General features: G+C 45.7%; 7 protein-coding genes across 7 annotated transcripts; 5 read left to right on the top strand and 2 right to left on the bottom strand.

The window, feature by feature from the left end:
* Positions 1 to 235: 235 nt before the first annotated feature.
* On the top strand, positions 236 to 499 carry VTP01DRAFT_2744 (uncharacterized protein; the record flags this gene model as incomplete). The annotated part of the gene is made up of 1 exon (XM_069381239.1): positions 236 to 499. One exon carries the CDS (start codon positions 236 to 238, stop codon positions 497 to 499), a length of 264 nt encoding a protein of 87 aa, XP_069236951.1.
* A 424-nt stretch (positions 500 to 923) lies between these two features.
* VTP01DRAFT_2743 (uncharacterized protein) lies at positions 924 to 1,794 on the top strand (the record flags this gene model as incomplete). Its single annotated transcript, XM_069381238.1, has 2 exons — positions 924 to 981; positions 1,049 to 1,794. 2 exons carry the CDS (start codon positions 924 to 926, stop codon positions 1,792 to 1,794), a joined length of 804 nt encoding a protein of 267 aa, XP_069236950.1.
* Positions 1,795 to 2,939: 1,145 nt separating this feature from the next.
* VTP01DRAFT_2742 (uncharacterized protein) lies at positions 2,940 to 5,126 on the top strand (the record flags this gene model as incomplete). The annotated part of the gene is made up of 2 exons (XM_069381237.1): positions 2,940 to 3,003; positions 3,097 to 5,126. The coding sequence occupies 2 exons, from the start codon at positions 2,940 to 2,942 to the stop codon at positions 5,124 to 5,126; spliced, it is 2,094 nt and encodes a 697-aa protein (XP_069236949.1).
* Positions 5,127 to 5,273: 147 nt separating this feature from the next.
* On the bottom strand, positions 5,274 to 6,668 carry VTP01DRAFT_2741 (uncharacterized protein; the record flags this gene model as incomplete). Its single annotated transcript, XM_069381236.1, has 4 exons — positions 5,274 to 5,646; positions 5,781 to 6,248; positions 6,328 to 6,474; positions 6,532 to 6,668. The coding sequence occupies 4 exons, from the start codon at positions 6,666 to 6,668 to the stop codon at positions 5,274 to 5,276; spliced, it is 1,125 nt and encodes a 374-aa protein (XP_069236948.1).
* Positions 6,669 to 7,189: 521 nt separating this feature from the next.
* Positions 7,190 to 7,697, top strand: VTP01DRAFT_2740 (uncharacterized protein; the record flags this gene model as incomplete). The annotated part of the gene is made up of 3 exons (XM_069381235.1): positions 7,190 to 7,351; positions 7,429 to 7,605; positions 7,656 to 7,697. The coding sequence occupies 3 exons, from the start codon at positions 7,190 to 7,192 to the stop codon at positions 7,695 to 7,697; spliced, it is 381 nt and encodes a 126-aa protein (XP_069236947.1).
* A 1,616-nt stretch (positions 7,698 to 9,313) lies between these two features.
* Positions 9,314 to 10,511, bottom strand: VTP01DRAFT_2739 (uncharacterized protein; the record flags this gene model as incomplete). The annotated part of the gene is made up of 2 exons (XM_069381233.1): positions 9,314 to 10,098; positions 10,163 to 10,511. 2 exons carry the CDS (start codon positions 10,509 to 10,511, stop codon positions 9,314 to 9,316), a joined length of 1,134 nt encoding a protein of 377 aa, XP_069236946.1.
* Positions 10,512 to 11,099: 588 nt separating this feature from the next.
* Positions 11,100 to 11,829, top strand: VTP01DRAFT_2738 (uncharacterized protein; the record flags this gene model as incomplete). The annotated part of the gene is made up of 4 exons (XM_069381232.1): positions 11,100 to 11,165; positions 11,237 to 11,357; positions 11,415 to 11,548; positions 11,614 to 11,829. The coding sequence occupies 4 exons, from the start codon at positions 11,100 to 11,102 to the stop codon at positions 11,827 to 11,829; spliced, it is 537 nt and encodes a 178-aa protein (XP_069236945.1).
* Between the last annotated feature and the right edge of the window lie 108 nt (positions 11,830 to 11,937).

Below are 11,937 nucleotides of genomic sequence, written 5' to 3'. Positions count from 1 at the left end.
CTACTTTCCGGAAAGAGTGTACAAGAACTCCCACAAAATCACCCTGAAAGCCCGCAAGAAGAAGAGATTGCCACTTCAGGCTGATAACTGCCCGTGGAAGCTGACAGCTTCGTGCACGAAGAAGACAAGTTTAAAGTGGAAAGTGAACAAAATCGACGATGTTCACAATCATGATCTCGCTGCAAATCCCCTTTGCTACCATCAGCATTGTTGATTGCCCAAGGAAACCGAAGAAATGGCTAGGACAATGCTGGAAGCCGGTGCGAGACCAGCTACAGTACTACAAGCAACGACTGCCCGGGATGGTCAGCGCTTGGTCACGAAGCGAGATCTTTACAACTTGCGTGCTAAGCTCGACCAAGGCCCGGAGAATTGTGTCGCTAATCTCGTCGCTTTTCTCCACAGCAACAATTACATAGTTTTGTACGACGTGGATGAAGAGCGAAACGCATTGAAGATGCTTTTCTTTTGCCATGAGACGTCTATCCAGAGAGCCTGACGATTCAATGAGGTAGTCTTGATCGACGCAACGTACAAGACCAACGATCGTGGACTACCGCTTATGAACATCGTCGGGATCGGCAGCAGCAACAGCGGGCAAAAAGTATTAACGTCTTTTGCGATCGGCTGCGCCTTTGTTTCCAACGAACAAATTGAATCATACGACCGGCTCGCTCAATTCTTAAAGGCAGCCGTGTACCGCGACATCAAACCTGGGCTGTTCACCACGGACAACGATGCTTCATTAGTGAAAGCTCTTGAGAAGCATTTTCCAGACTCGCTTGCCTGTGGCATATATCGAAAAACTTCGAACAGATGTCCTTCGAAAATTTCTCAGTGGAAGAGGATCGACGAGAACTGATGAAATATGTGAAGAAGATGCTGAACTCGGAAACTGAGGGCGGATTCGGCGAAGCAACAGTATGAACGAGTCGTCGACAAAGGTAAACATCCTCAGAAGATCAAAGATTATCTGTCAAGGTGAGTGTAACATTGAGTGCTAAAGTAAAATCGCTTGAATGTCGTAACATCGATTTCCATGGATCAGGATGCGCCGCACGGAGAATAAATGGGCTCGGTACTTGGTTAGTTGTTTTGCTTCATCTTGGAGCAACGACAACACAGCGTGTCGAAGAAGTCCATGCCCGCAATAAAAATGCTTTAGGATCATCTGGAAGCATCTCCACAGTTACATCGAAGATTGACAAATGGATACGATCGAAAGTACCAAAAGTACATAATCGTAATATTGTATTTATTATTATTGTTATTATCATTAAAGGAGAGGAATCTTACCATAGCTACTCAGTGGGAGATTCAGACTGGGCAAACAACACCAAATCCGACGTTCTTTACATATCCGATCTCAAGTCACCAAGGCTCCCACCTATTTTGATCGAGATACAGCACACAGTCTCTATGGAGTTTATGGACAGAGCAATACGGTATTGCCTCTCAGTCAAGCAGACCCACAAAATGATGCCGATTCTACTCCTCATTTGTGTGCATAAGCTAAGCGGTCCAAAATTGGCTTCCAAATTGAAGCCGAGTGACGAATTCCCATATCGAAAGGAGATGCAATGCGACATCTGGGTACAAAAATGCTTGCTGCTCTCTTCCAATACCATTGAAAGTCACGTTGCTATGACGAATATGCACCTGTTGATTGCTGTTGGCCTCTTCTTGACAAAGCAAATGAAGTTATTGCTGGGGCTGCGACAACGGAAGGATGCTACTATCCAACTGCTATACCAGATTGCGAAAGAGAAAATCGGAGTACAAAGCAGAAGATGACAAGATCGATGTGCTGCTTGACGTTTGTCACCAGATCGGGACGCTCCTCATACTGTTTGACCCATCTCTGGGCTATGCGAGCGTGAATACCCAATTGTTTTGCTGCAACAGAAGCACTCATATACTTCTCAATGTTCGGTTTAAAGAATCTGGCCTTGTCTTGAGGAGAGTAAGAAGTATAAGTACGTTTTTCAGTCACTTCCCTCATACGAGAATCCTCATCTCTAGGCTTACCTACTTGCATCGCGTTAGCTCGAGATTTCTCTACAGGCTTCTTTTGCAGATACTGAGTGTGAGAACTAATCGTCTCAAGAGCAATTTGTTCCTGGTCGACGATGTAGTCCATGGGTTCGGGTCTACCGTTCCCATCGACAATATTTCCTTGTCCATCCTCGTATAAAAATTGTGCACTCACGTTTGAAATTGTAAAGTAGTGAAAAAGAAGAAAGCTGTGAAGGAATATAGCGACGCCCGATATATAGTTTTCTAGAGCGACATTAATTTTCTATGTCTGCGACATTACTTTTTAGAAATACTGTATATCAAGTTAACAGTAGTCTGTACTGGCCCGCTGCATACTGCTTGCTTGCGTCGATAGCGTTAGGCCATGATATCCAAACTTACAGCCTCGTCGCAGCATCCCTTGTTACCGCAGCAAATGTACAGCGAGCTACTGCGAACAAGGAAAAAAAGGAAGTTCTCTAGTTCTCTCGATTTCCAGCTTTTTAAATATTGAGAGAGCACATGACTCTCTTGCTTCCGCTGGCATTGAAAATCACTCCCCCAGGCGTTACCATAGGCAATTTGAATGGACCTTTCTCTTTCTTCTCCACTTTTTTTTTCCTCTTGCTATTTATTTCCCACTGCGCAGCAAACAGGAGTCAACAGTAGTCCTGCAAGGTAACCACAAAGTAAGGAGGGGAGAAGCAAGTTACATCGATAGCAAACAGTAGACAGTATATAAGAAATCAAGAAGACGCAGCAGCAGCAGCAGCAGCAGCAGAACAGCTAAAAGGGCGCCTGGAAACCGAATTCCTTTTCTTCTCTCTCTTTCTCTCACTCTTTATCTGTGCCTCCCTCACTTTTCGTACCCAATCGCTTTCGCTTTGTTTTTTCTCTCCCTGTGCCCTTCTCGAGCCAAAGTTATGAAGCAACACCAACGGATCAAATCCGACATTGACGAAAAACATAATCGTAATAGTAGATATGGTACGTCGTCAACAACATCGGTGTCGATATCATCGACTACTTTTGCTGCTGCGCAGCAACGGGACCCATTTTTGACGCAGATGCTTCTTGCAGAAAGATACTCCTCGCCAACGTTGCATCGAGCAGACCAACTTTACTCTTCCAAGGATGCCACGCAGCCTTGGCATACGCAGCCGTTACCTGAAAGAGAAGACGCTGTTGACAGTCAAATTGACTATCAATCATTGCATGAAGCTTTGCAAGGTCTAACCTCTGTGGAGTCGGTAGGAAAAGAAGAATCATCGATGATGGATCAACAGATCGGTTCAGAGACCCTCCTGGAAATGCTCGGTGCACAGAGAGACCTCGAGCAACAGATGAATGCCATTGAACAGCAGACATCTTCACATCATCATCGATACAGGTCATCATCTGAGAAGAAGAAGACTGAGGCATTCCAAGACCCAAGCGTTGTGCGCATACTTTACATGGGTGCCTGTTCTGAGAAAGATAAGCGTCGAGTCTTCAAAAAGATATCCAAAGGACTCGCGGAAGCACTGCACCAACTCCAATTCCCAAGTTCATCGTCATCGTTTTGTAACTTCAAGGAACGAAAACATAACCTCGTTTTAATGAGCCTCCTACCTGACGACGAGAATGCAATTGAAACATACGAAGACTACGGCCTATCAGTCATTGAAGCAGATTTTGGATGGTCGTCGTTTGGTGCGGTGGAAAAAGCCCAACTCGATCGTACCCTGCTGCGATACATTCATCATCATTTGCATAGCAAATCAAAATCGAAAGAGCACCAGCAACAGGAGGAGGAAGAGCCTCCTCTCGATGATGAAGATGGGTTCGTGTACCCGGAGAAATCTCCCAACGGGATCGACCTTTGCATTTATTTCTACAATGTCGCTAACGACCTAGAGGAAAGCTATGTCAAGGATGACATGGAGATTCTGTGGAAACTTAAGAATTTGGGTGTTCCTATAATCCCAGTACTACCGATTAATCGTTCTACTAGCAGAGCAGCAGATGAAGAAGAAAGAAGGCTGCGTTTGGCAAATTTGCTGGCCCAGTACAAAATCCGATGCGTCGATCTGTCTGCCTTCAACCTCAATGTAGGGCGGGCACCGTCCTTTAAGAAGAAAAGAAGAAGGAATAATTCAAGAACTAGCAGATCAAGCCAGGCAAGCTCCTCCTTAGAGGAGCGACTTGGGAAAGAATGGGCAGCGTCCAGTGCGGCGTTGCCAGCACCATACCAAATATTGACCGTCGATCAATTTGCAGCCATGGATCGACGGGCTGTTTTTGCTACAGTCAAGCAAGCTCGCGAACAGGCACTACTCGAACGCATCAACTCGGATAAAAAGACATATCCAACGAGCGCTGCATCATCGTCATCATCCAAACATCGCTCGCCTGCTGCTCCTCCTCCTCCTAAACCACACCAAGAACATATCCAGTCAAAGTCTAAATTTCTCTTATTTCTATGTGTCGTCCTTGCCATCTCCATCCTATCATGTCACACGCGCCCAAGGGCACAGCAGACCCGAGATTCATCTCTTCCTCCTCCCTGGCTTGCATACTTGACGTTTGCAACGGCGTCTATGCAAACATCCACGTTGGGGTTCTACCTTGAACTTTACGACCCAGCAGGCAATCCAAGCTGGCCCCCGAGAGGTGATCCAACTGTAGTGCTAAGTGGTGGAAGAAACGATGGACCTCCCGTGGTCCGCGTCGATGATGAGATTATTGGCAGATATAACTTCAACGTGAGCTTAGGCAACTGTCGTAATCAAACAACAAGATCACACATTGCCATTGATGTCCAACTTCCACTTGAACGCTACGTTGTGCAAGGAAATCATATCATTATCAGCCCTCAAGTATGTAGCAGCGACAATAGCCCTCCAGCTACTACTACCTCCTCTTCTTCTTCTTCTTCTTCTTCCTATGCTTTTCCTCCAAAGGACGCCGTGCGAGACGTACGATGTGTAAACTCAGAGCAACAACAAGAGCAACAGCAACGGCAAGAAGAAGGATTGGGTCAGCCTATAAGCTGGCATGAATGGCCAAAGTTCTTGTTTGAACAGCGATCCAAATTGTTGGATATCATGTTTCCCAGCGAAAACTTGTAATCTTTGTACAGCATATAAGTTTTGCTTGCTTGTTCTCTTTCATTTAGTTTTATACTCTTTTGTCTGTATCTGTACATATATATATGCGCAGGATAAAAGAAGAAGAGGAAAACGTTCGAGGTATAGCACAAGAACTTTTTTCTTTTTCTAAATGTCCTTGACAATGATGTCTGGAGGTGCACCCTGATAGATGATGCGGTAGACGGTCGTGAATAAAGGAAATTCGTGCTCCATATTTCTTGCAACGAGAAATTGGTGCACTTCGTCTGCAGTCAGGGTTCCCTGGAGTTTCTGTCCATTGAGCATTTCTTTCTCTAACTGGTCGATAGGTTTGCGAGTCTTTGCAAACGCTTCAGCGACTTTGCGGTTGCGGCCGCCGGAGCACGTCGTGATGAGATCTGCTACTCCGCATGATTCGAAAAAGGTCTCATCCTCGACAGAGCCAAAGAACGTCTGGCCAAATTTGCGCATCTCCAGCAGACCGCGCCGGATAATGGCTGCTTTGGTGTTGCTTCCGTACCTGATAAAAGTGGAAGTTTATTGTAAGCTATTATCCTTATGTACGTTGGGTCCCCAACAAAGGAACAGGCGATCAGGCCACGAGAATGATATTTCCCACCCCACCCTACCGGCCGTTTCCCCCAACAAACTTACCCTAACCCATCCGAGAGACCTGCACCGACGGCGACGACGTTCTTGAGTGCACCGCAGAGTTCGACTCCAACGTGGTCGCGAATGACATTGACGCGAAAGTAAGGTGTATCAAACAGCTTGAAGAAGAGCTTGCCATCCTCGGCGGAGCGGCAACCAATGGTGGATTCGCAAAACTTCTCCTCTGCCACTTCGTTTGCAATGTTCGCGCCGCTCAGCGCAGCTGTCGTGATACCGAGCCGACGCGATATTTCTTCAGAGAATAGAGTAACACCTTCCGGCTTGATTTCCAGGCCCTTGATGAGCGAGATCGCCTTGGCGTCCGGCGCAATGTGCCCTGCCATTTCGTCGCATACGTCCCTGACGAATTGGTGAGGCAGGCAAATGACAAGAACGCTCGCGTCCCGGCAAGCTTCCTTTAGGTCAGGAACTGCTCGGATATTCTCTGAGAACTTGATCCCTGGAAGGTATCTGGCAAAAAAAGAAAATATGAATCGATTAATTAGAGATCCCACCATGTCGTTAAACAACAACAGCGGCGTAGTCGTACTTTGGGTTCTCGTGTTCACGATTGATAATATCTGTCAGTTTCTCTCCATTGAACATCTCCTCGAACACCCACTGCTTCACTTGAGGTTCGAACAGATCTGAATGTCTTGCAACATTGTATCCAACAATTTTGCCAACAGCAGAGCCCCTACAGAGAGTGTCAAAGAAAAACAAAATTCGCATCGAGTGCGGTCGACAGACGTACCAGTTTCCCGAGCCAACAAGGCACACGCGTTCCTTTTTCGGTCTTGTCATCAAGTAACGAGCAGTGGAAAAGGCAGGAAAGTTCCTGCGAGCCATGCCATATTTAAAGACCGTTTGACCGACGACGATTTTGTGCATCAGTAGCAGAAAAAGGGAAGGATGACCTCCTCCGACAATGGCTCCAAGAATTTCTCAGCGCAACCAAGACTGCATTGATAAAATTATCGCATAACTGAATTGAGATATCAAAAACACGCAAATCTCTGCGCCTTTTTGATAAATACTCTATTGTTGTCATGTGTATGTAACAGCGAGCACTACTGCTATTAGGTAATGCAAAATAGGTAATAGGCCCAGTTAAGCTGAGCTGTTGTAACGAAAGAATGAGAAAAGTTTGAAGCACAGTATTCAAACAAACGTTGATTAGAGTCTCATGGCTTAGAAAATATACTCTGCTAGTACTTATTTTTTTTTTGTATGAAGATTTATTCCGCGATGGACAACACGTCCATCGGTGGTAAGCCAAAGATAAATGGAGAAAAAATAAACAAAAATAGCTAAAGTCTAAGGATCTACTTTTTGCTGCATTACACAGAAAGAACTTGTGGCAAATACGCTTGTACAAGTGCTGCAAAAATTCCTGGCCGCACCTTCCGGCTATGCCGTCCCAGCCGGGAGTGGGAGACTCGCTTCCCTCTGTGGAACGGCAGCTAAAGCTGGCAGATACTAATCAACCGCTAGTAGGAGGCAACGCGGCGTATCTCTGGAGTATCTATGTGTCGTATTTATGGATTGATCAGCGTTCAATAATGATGGAGGTGGTACAACATTTAGAACTCCCTCTTATTACAATCATTTACTCGTAGACTTGATTCTTTGTTTCTTATTCCATTAAAAGCACCTACCTAAAGCCTCACAGTATTTTACTGCTCCACCTTCCTGCCAAATACTTCACTATGTATTTTTTGCATACTTGTACGGCTGGATGACAAAACCAACGCAGCCAAATTATCAACACTTGGAGCCTATCCCTCGCATCCAGGAATTCCAGAACAAGTCATACAAATGTTTGGCAGTACGTTATAATACCCGAAAGCAGGCCCCGTGCTGACGAATCATGTATAGCGAGAAACCTATGCCGATAGAACAGGACGACACTCTTCGTGAGCAACAATTCCCAGCGATTTCAATGAGAAAGGGGAGACTTTGATGCCGTGCCTGCAGCTCTTCCTGAACCTAGCGGTTCGTGGGTGGAGAATCTGCGTGTGGCAACCAAGGTTGATTAGAGCATATTAGAAGAGACAATGAACGTACTCGAGGAGCTCAAGCAATCTCATAACGGGGCAATTTCGGCAAGGAGGTTCGCGGAGCAGCCCAGTGAGGCCTTTAAATCTCCGCAAGATCTTGTCAATCCAATCATCGTTCGTTTGTCCGAAGGAAAACACGCGCACCAACTTCAAAGTGAGGCACCAATGAGCCCTTGATGAATTATCAATGGTATTGTTATCATTGTACCATGTAATAAACGGCCATCGTTTCTACTGTTGTGATGAATATGCTACAGTTTATCTTTCATTTGAAATTAGTGTCGTGAAGACCATGGCAAATACTACATGGAGGACCTATAATAGAGGTCCGCTACATCGAACAGGCTAAGAAAAATAAGCCATCACTTTTAAGTTTCGAGTCCATCCAGGAGAACTCCACGCTATTCAAATATAGCTGAATGTAAAGTCCAAGACAGCACTTCTTGTTTTTCGTTAACCACAGGATCCAATCGAGATTATTTTGGAAGTCGGGAGATGGCATACTTGAAGGGTTTCCCTTCTGGCACAAACATGGGACACAACATTGGCCCGGGTACCATAGATGTGGTGGGAGGGAAATTTGTTAGATTCAGAATGTCTTGTCGCAGCCCCTCCACTTAGAAATATGTAAACTTCGTGGTGAGAAGCATATCAGAGCTGCTCTCTGTTATGACAGTTATCTAAGCACTTATAGGAATGAGAGACAAAACCTTCAAAATCGCTCAATCTTAAGTTATTAGATGCTTCACTACTTCTAGTCATCAGTGTCTCTCTTTCCAAAAGCCTGTTCCGTATAACTTTTCTCTTAACTACTGACCAGAACTGCTCGATGGGGTTGAGGTCAGGTGAATACGATGGAAGATAAGCATACAGATATTTTCGAGACTTAATGTACTGCGTCGCGTTTGTTGACCTACTGTGGTGATAAACAAGCGAACCATTATTCCAGCGTTGACTTTATTTCATGGTTTGAATATGGACATAACACGCTTATTTTTTCTCTTGAATTGCTTTGGGAAGCACGGAGGTAACAAATGTGGCCAAATCACAAAGATACCTGTCAAGAGCTTGATTGTTGATAACGTGCAGGTAACCATTGGTTTCGGTGAATAAATGTAAACTGTCTTGGATTGTTTTGGCAGTTGCCGTTTTCTTGTGATCATAAGCCTGTTGCAAGTACTTTAGATCCGATACATGTACTGTATTTCCGAAAAATAAAGTCGCGTCTTGCAGATGCATTTGGCGGACTTGCGAAGCTAAGCATGACGCTAATAAATGACATTAGTTGTCGCGTTGCCGAAGTTTGATATGCGTCGCATTTCACAAACCTGTCTAGAAATGTGACAAAGCCATGCTCAGCTCCTCCCGCCAAGTGCATGCAAGCCTCGGTGCATAGTTCAAATGGTGAGCATTAAGAACATATTATAGAAAAGAATGAGACTTCTGAATACCGGGCGTATAGCCCTATCCACCTGTCTAAGTTGATCCAACTTTTTGGTTTGGAGCGCAGCCTTTTGGATCGTTCAGCGGGGCACTGGACGATTCTGGTTTTTCTCGTTGCAGAGACCAGGATGATTCGACCATAGTCTCTGTTTCGCTAGCTGTTCTTTTCCGTCGTGGAGCACCGGATGACGTCGTAATATCTCTTTCGCCAGGACGTCCTGGGAAACCGGAAGTCACTGTAGTCCCTCTGTCACTAGCTGTTCTTTGACGTCTTGATGACCGGACGAACCAGCGCGGGCGCTCTTGGAACCGTAGCATGTACTGTGTAATAGACGCCAGATTGTCTGCAGGGTCACCATCGTGACGAAATACACGGTTGAAATTCTGGCAAGTAACTACTCGGAACGCCTTTTCATGATCATCGTCCAATCGAGCCGCGTCTTGTACTGGTACCACAGGGGTTCGCTGCAGAAAATCGACTGGTTGCCCCCGACTTTGCTTGGTGCAATAGCAGCGCATTTTTGAGGAGATATACTCATCGACTCTTGTAGCTATATCGGTGTTCGTGCTATCACGACCACGGTTACGTTGCTTGATTTTCCGGTAAAGGGCATTGGCAAGCTTGTTCCATAGGCACGGTTCCTGGATCGGCCTCAAACGGAGCTTCGTGCATGAATATGGTAGTAGCATCCTCGTTGGCGAAATCGCGAGTGTGACGTCGGGGTGTCTCGCCAGGCATCCAACTGCTGGATAATTGCGTGTTTGATGGCCGGGGTAAAGCTCACCCATTGCCTGGCGTACTTTTCGCGGAGACGATGCTTCAGTGCGTTGAAGCTGCGGTTCAGTCTTCGTTCAGCCGTTGTGCCTTCTTAAAAGCCATACTTTTCTTGGCTTGTCTTGCTGCATGAGTGGCGTTTTTGGCTTGGAGCCGAGCACCGTCGAGGACCAGGCAGGATTTGGTAGCATCGCTTTGATTGGCAAAGGCATTCAATTCGTGCGTCAAATCGTCCGTCACACGAAGGACGAAAAGCCTGGCGATGTCAGTGTAGTGATCTTGCTGTTGAACTGCTTCTCGACGGGACCTGGTAACGCGCAAGAATCCTACAGCGTACTCCTGAAGCAACCAGAAGAAAATCGCAGCAAAATTCGACGTAGACCGTCCTGATCCGGTTTTGTCGGAGATAAGAAGGTACGTGGTGTCCTGTCGTTCATGTCTGTCGTAGGTATGCATGCAGTCCCTTTGGGACCCATTCAACTACGGTATATGTTCTGAGAGCATGAGCCTTCAACATTCCTTTTACGTGAATATTATCCTTCTAAATCCTCTCACTTGATGTGATTCATTCTAGGCCATCATTTTCTGCAATAGAGCCTCTACTAAATCATTGTACCTGTTCTTTGATGTAGTATACGAAGAAAGAAGTATCATCAAAATTACACGAGAACACAGTGAACTTGGTTGTTCCCTCCCTCCTCTCCCTTTAGCTTTCTACATTACTTTTACTCTCCACTCAAGAAGATAAAGAACATGATTATGGGAAAAGTTCTTATTCATTATAGCCTAATTTGTAAAAGTTCGAACAATAAAGGAAAGAATAATAACAACGACCAAAATCACAAAGTTCGAAGTGTAATCACCATTATAGCAGAATAATCTAGCTCTTATCAACCCAAAAAGATAATCGATAAATGTGCGAGATCCCTCGTCGTCGGCAAGCCACTCTTCGCCTTTCCGAAATCAGGCACACAGCTTTTTTTCCTTCTTCCAGCACTGCCCTTTCTCTCTCTTATCTAGTACTATACTCATACACAATTACCAATGAGCAACCACGACATTGAGCGCATCAAGAACCTTCTCGGCACCCACCCCGACTTCCCCAAGAAGGTACGCCAATGTGGCCAAATCGTCTAGAGATTCCATTCCGTTGCAGCAGTTAGTAACTGCTTGTTGTATAGGGTATCGTTTTCAAGGACTTGTTCCCCGTTTTCCAGGACCCGACCGCCGTCGAGGCACTTATCAGCAACATTGTCTACCACATCAACTCTTCACACGCTGAGAAAATCGACACTGTCGTTGGTATGGGTTCATCAGTTAGAGTAACAGCGTGCGAAAGTTTCTAAACCTTGTGTTCAGGTCTCGATGCTCGTGGTTTCCTTCTGGGTCCCTTGATTGCTATGCGTTTGGGTGCTGCCTTCGTACCTGTTCGCAAGCAGGGCAAGCTTCCAGGCGATTGCGTCAGCGCTGTCTACGAAAAGGAATATGGCCAGGTAACCACGATGGATATTTCTTCTTATCAATCACCCATGTGTGTAACATATCAATGTTTCTGCAGGACGTCTTTGAACTGCAAAAGAGCGCCGTCAAGGCCGGTTCCCGCGTTGTTATCGTTGACGATTTGATTGCCACCGGTGGCTCTGCAGCTGCTGCCGGCGAGCTTGTAAAGAAATGCGGTGCAACCACCGTCGAGTACATTTTTGTCATGGAATTGAGCTTCTTGAATGGTGCCAAGGCCTTGGATGCTCCCGTCTACTCCCTTATCCAACTCTAGTTATTCTCTCTTCCTCTCGCACACACAACCGGAAACGGCTTAACTTCACATCCTTTTCTTCTCCATACATATTGTCATCATCGTTGCGCGTGAATGTACAATACGAAC

The sequence above is a fragment of the Rhizomucor pusillus genome, assembly GCF_041956525.1.
Source record: "Rhizomucor pusillus strain CBS 183.67 unplaced genomic scaffold VTP01scaffold_14, whole genome shotgun sequence".
NCBI lineage: Eukaryota > Fungi > Mucoromycota > Mucoromycetes > Mucorales > Lichtheimiaceae > Rhizomucor > Rhizomucor pusillus.
This window is presented reverse-complemented; position numbering and strand designations above follow the sequence as displayed.